Consider the following 5896-nt stretch of genomic DNA (forward strand, 5'->3'; position numbering starts at 1 on the left):
ACCCCAGTGACCCTGAAAGGAAGAAGCAGGTAAAGACAATGGATGGATGATTTCTGACAGCAATAAAAACATAAAACATACAAGGGTGTGAATAATTCTTATAAACACTGCTCCTGTTTGATACATAGTCTTGGTGGGTATGATGGTCATTTGGTCAGTTCTGACCAAATGCTTTTAAGACTTCAAGACGCTGTGGAAAAGCACTGTGATGCTCCTTCAGACCTGACACCGCAGCTATCTGATTAATAGAAAACACTTCATATCTGGAAATTTAAAAAAGAGCAGTTTAGTCCCCAGCAAGTACGTTGCGTAGCAGCTGAAGTGTGTGTGTGTGTGTGTCTGCAATTAATGATCACTCTCTTCATTATCATGCTTGAGAAGTGTAAGCAACGAATGCTTCATTTAAAATAAAATAATCAGTGGATAATTTCACTCTTCCTCACAGGCAGGAAACAACCTTCAGATCTAAATTTTGGCTTTTTTAAATGTTGGCTTTGAAGTTTTCAGAAGCTGATGAAACATATCAGTAAAAAAAAAAGAAGAAAAAAATCAATCATCCAATTCATCTAGAAGAGTCTCTGGGGGGGAAATGAAGATTCTCAGGAGCATTGGAAAACATTTTTCCACATTCGTTTGCTCCCTTTTTGTCGCCACACCACCATGCTTTCTTTGAACAATATGTCTCCAGTTTGAAAAAGTGTTTTGTGTTTTGATTTCGGCTAAACTCTGAGCATCAGGCAGGATCTCTGTGATGACTTTAATCACCAGAACATATTCTTCCTGTCACTCTGAGCGTCCATTTCCTGTCGCCGACAACCATCTGAGGGCATCTTCAGGCCTCCATCTATCAGCCTTTCACTCTGTTCTTCCTCATAACGCCTTTTAGCGCTAGAATTAGCTGCCATTTCAGTTCCCTATAGGCTTAGCTCTTAAGAGCAGAGCTTGTGAGTCATTTTCTTTTTTACATGAAGCAGCACAAAACAGCTGCGATATCAGAGCAGCCTTTTGTTTGGGAAAATAATAATAATAAAAGCTTTGAATTCTAAATTCTGTCAAAACAGCTCTGAATCAAAATGCTGGAAGTCCACTCTAACCCCCTTATTTTGTAATAACGTGGACTAAAATGTGTTGTGTTTGCGATATCAGCCTGTAATTGAATAAAATGCTGTTATTCAGAGGATCACCAGATACAAGGCACCGGATTTAATTAACCCCCTCCCCTCTCCGTCGTAGATTAGTTTTGAGGTGTTCTGGTTTTCCTCATCGTTTTGGTCTCTTCTATCAGAACAAAGCTCGTATGACAATAAAACAAGACGGCAAAGACCWTGCGAGGAAACAGAGGCTGTACTTTTTTCTGTTTGTTTCCTTCTATTAAAATAAGCCCTCATATCTGTAATCATCCTTCCTCTTATTTATCTGCCAGAAATAACTGAGGGTTTTTTCTTCATCTACATGTCAGAACCTGCAAAAATGAGATAAAAGTCTATGTTAATCAACACTCAGAGATTGATTATCCTTTCAGGAAATACATTGAAATATAAAGTCCATGTAATGGGCTGTTGAGAAAAAGTGTGGGATAGAAACCCTCTCAGGACCCAGGCTGCTGTAAGTGCCCCATTTAATGTAYGAGTTGGGCCTTTTCTTTCTGCCTCTCCAGCAGCAACGTGCTAATGAGCTCTTTTACTGAAACGCATCTGAGTGAAGTGTATTTTTTTTTACAGAAAAATACCTTCACTGCTGTTGGGTGTTTTGTGGAAAACGACCYGGCCTGTCCTGGAAGAGTGCAGGGCTGATTCCTCATCTGCTGAATCTCAGTTATGTAACTCAGGCATCGTTTAACTGAAAATCCTTCTTTTTTGTCTCCTTGTCCAAACAGCTGTTTGATAAAACATGACAGATGGCTGGTGGTTTTTCAGTACRTATCTTAAATTAGCAGCTCTGTCTGTAGAAAAATCCCAATCAGCATCTCGAGCCTTTCGCTCTGACCCGACCCTTGGTTCTGAACTGGCTGAACCTTCACACACGAACTGTTCGTGTTACAGATAACTCAAACATACAAGGCTTTTCCACTCAGCGCACACACAGATAAATGAAGCAATTAGTGCTACAAAGCTGTTCTATTGACTTTTTATTGATTGGAGTAATAAAAAATGACTGCCTGCTGGTTTCCCAGCACGCACTGGTTCCACAGTTTATGAGTAAAAYGGGTTCCATCACATTAGAATTTGATTTTTTTTWAAAGATGGCTTTAAAAGCAGCAATGTGTAGAATCTACAGAAGTAAGAAGACGAAGTGAAGTAGCAGACGCCACAGATGGAGGACCTTCGTCTCACTATGTTGCTGAGATTTGCAAGTGTAACGTTGCACAACTCTTAAAAGCCTTTCAGATGTTTGCTTTATGTTGTTCCGGTGCAACTCTTTCAGAAGATGYTCCATACCATTACTGACGCATGTTCTGACCACCTCTGCACATTCAGAGGGCACACGGAGGTGGAGGGGGGACTAAAACCCTTTACTGCTAAGTGAGGTAGTCACAGATCTAGTAAGCTGTTTTCACTGTTTGTCACAATATCTATTACAGTTAAGAATACCCAGTCTGACTAATTATCTGTAGTAAACTTTATTTGTAAAGAACTTTTCACAGTCAAATAGGCACAAAGYGCTTCACAATAAAAACAGGATAGCACACAACGGAGCATAAAAAAACACATTGACAAACCATACGGCTTAAGGCAAACATACAGCCACGTTAAAAGCCTGCGTAGAAAGGTGAGTTTTTAGCTGYTATTTAAAAACATCCATTTAATGCACACCTCTTGGAGACTGAGGTGTTTCAAAATTTAGGAGCTACAACCTGAAATGCTCTGTCCTCACATGCCTTTAGTCGAGACAGACGAACAAGYAGCAGATTGGAGTTAATAGACCTAAGCATATGTACGTAGGTACATATGGGTGAAATACATCTGCTATATGTGTAGGAACCTGGCTGTGCAACACTCCATAAGAGATTGTAAGAATATAAACTGGGTCCTAGGCCCCACAGGAAGCCAATCTGAGTTAAAATTGACAATGATTTTAAAAAAAGATCCAGTTTGCTTACCCAGCTGTAAAACTGTGAGTTGTTTGAAACAGGCCTTGTACTGAGCAGCTTTATCTTGGCTCCATTAAARTGTCTTCCTGATTCTTCTGAGATCGTTCTGACCACTTTGTGCTGATTTATTTCTTTAACCGTTGTTTGGTGAGTGTAAACAAGAGCAGCACGGCTCTTCAAAGCGAGCATGCGCATCTAAAGTTTGTCCTGATGTGTCTGCAGCTCACCAACATGGACGGTGGGATCTCCAGATGTTAGGAGGAAGCAGGTGGCCTCTTTCTTATTCTTGCCTCGCCCTCGGGAGCACCGCAAGGACCACTTCTCACTGGGGGACAGCGGCTGGGTCAGACTGCAGCCTTCTTCGTCCGAAAGGGCCACATTTGCATCCCCATTCTGCTTGGAGTCTGACAGGAAGACGGACACACACAGCAGCATAAATGCCAAAGCTTTTACCCAGAGTCCCCTGAGGACCCAGACAAAGACAGAGGTAGATTGCACAAAACCAGCATTTCTCTGTGATGAAATCCAATTTGACTGGGACGTTAATTCAATCTGCTGTTGTCTAAACACAGATCAGCTGCTAGAAACTCTAAGGATTTTCAAGTCAAAAAGTGCTGAGGCTCTTTGTGTTATCACCAGATTAAAGCTCATCACATATTTATCATGGCTTTTTAAGACAGATGATTCCTATAATGATAAAAGTCAAATGAGAACTAATAATGTCAGCAAAATTAACTTTAAAAATTAGTTTCACATTTAAATATCAAAATGCTATTTTTTGTTTACGTCTGTACAATTGCTGATGTTATGTTAGTTTAATGTTTGCTCGTGGCATGGGCAATGTAGGCTAATGCTAAGGGCACTGTCCATCCAGGGGTGCCACAAATGGGGGACAAAAAATATAATTCATAACTTTTTATTTGGGTAGAGTTTTTTTAATCTGTAGAATTACTGTATCTATCTATTGTCTGTGGATTACTCAGGTTTATGAATATTCTGTGTGTTACGCAGCCTGCTTGTTTCCTTTGAGTAGATTTTTTACAACGTTTTAGTACATGCCTGGACACCCCACCCCCACCCCCCCAGAACTGCTTTACTCCACAGCTCCAGCAAAGGTTGGCAGGTATGATGTAATCTTCTGGTATTTTGTTTCAAATGAATTATATTGTCACTATTTTATTTGGAAAACCTGGTTTTCTCAAGATAAAAAATAAACTTGTTTGTATGTAAAATGGCTGGGAGATTTAGAAAATTGCACAAGGGGYGSCCCTGAATTCTTGCCCAGGGCCAAAAAACAGTTTAATAGGAAAAGAGTTTTGGGCCCAGGGCACCAAATTGGCCAGGGTCAGTCCTGCATCCTCTGACAAAGACAAAAATAAACGTACCTGAGCGATTCCTGCTGGTGCTCTCCTCTGCAGCCAGCGGACACGTGTCGCTCTGAGTGCTRTCTATGTGCGAGTTTGTTTCTGATTTGACAAACGAGGCCGAGTCRGTCGGGGCTTCCAGGTTCTGCGTGTGCTTCTTCTTTTTCTTGGGCAGCTTCTGCTTCGCCATAGCCAGCGAGTAGTACATGCCAAAGTTATTGACGATGACAGGAACGGGCATGGCGATGGTCAGCACCCCGGCCAGCGCRCACAGCGCCCCCACCATCATGCCCAGCCATGTCTTTGGATACATGTCCCCATAACCCAGCGTGGTCATGGTGACCACTGCCCACCAGAAGCTAATGGGGATGTTCTTGAAGTGCGTATGGTTGGACATGGTGGGGTCGGCGGGATCGGCGCCAATGCGCTCGGCGTAGTAAATCATGGTGGCAAAGATGAGCACTCCAAGAGCCAAGAAGATGATGAGCAGAAGGAACTCGTTGACACTGGCCCTCAGCGTGTGGCCCAGGACACGCAGGCCGACAAAGTGGCGCGTCAGCTTGAAGATCCGGAGGATCCTCACAAACCGCACCACACGGAGGAACCCCAGAACATTACTGGCAGCTTTGGATGTCAAACCACTCAAGCACAACTCCAGGTAGAACGGCAGAATGGCCACAAAGTCAATGATGTTCAGGGTGTTTTTGATGAAGACCATTTTGTTTGGGCAGCAGATGATGCGCACCAAGAACTCAAGGGTGAACCACACCACACACACGCCTTCCACCCTGAGCAGGATGGGGTTGGTTTCCATCTCACGCCGCTGTACTTCTTGTGTTCCGTTGTCAGTGGAGACTTTCTCCGTAACATTCTTCAACTCGTTAAAGGCCTCGTGGGTCTCCAGGCAGAAGGTGGTGATGGACAGCAGGATGAAGAAGAGAGAGATGAGCGCCACTCCCTGAACAAGACAGATAATCAGCATTAATCAATGTTGCATCTTCCTGTTTCTTTTCAACAAACCATTATTGAAAAGCTGCAGACATGCCATTCAACTCTTGAAAGCAGTTTGCTYTCAGGCATCATCTTTGGGGAGGCAGCGGCTGTCAGATGACTGACAACAAGCACAAACTAACATTATGAACACACTGGTATAACTTTCACAAGAAACAAAAGTAGCCGTTTGGAAATAAGGATAATGTGCATGATGGAGATAAATGTGTAACAAAGGAAAGAGAAGATSTCTTTAATTATACTGACAAAACACAAAAAGAAATTCTGACATTGTGCTCTTTTAGGACCAATGATTACTTTCTGAACGTTTCATTAGAATCTCTCTAGTGGTTCGTATATGGATATTTTGCTAACAGACAGAGGTGGCAAAATTGGAAAGAATCTTTCATGGTGTGTAATTAAGAGTATGAGTTGTGATTGAGTCTCAGCC

General features: G+C 42.4%; 1 protein-coding gene across 1 annotated transcript in view; it reads right to left on the bottom strand.

Annotated features, from left to right (window-relative positions):
* Positions 1–5896, bottom strand: part of kcnc4 (potassium voltage-gated channel, Shaw-related subfamily, member 4) — an 18754-nt gene that overhangs the window by 3086 nt on the left and 9772 nt on the right. Inside the window, exons 2-3 of the mRNA XM_014019983.1 lie at positions 4477–5413; positions 3319–3495 (exon numbers count right to left, since the gene is read on the bottom strand). Coding sequence (XP_013875437.1) covers positions 3319–3495; positions 4477–5413 — 1114 coding nt within the window. The remainder of the gene's footprint in view (positions 1–3318; positions 3496–4476; positions 5414–5896) is intronic.

This window comes from Austrofundulus limnaeus, unplaced genomic scaffold (genome assembly GCF_001266775.1).
Source record: "Austrofundulus limnaeus strain Quisiro unplaced genomic scaffold, Austrofundulus_limnaeus-1.0 Scaffold3, whole genome shotgun sequence".
Classification (NCBI taxonomy): Eukaryota; Metazoa; Chordata; class Actinopteri; order Cyprinodontiformes; family Rivulidae; genus Austrofundulus; species Austrofundulus limnaeus.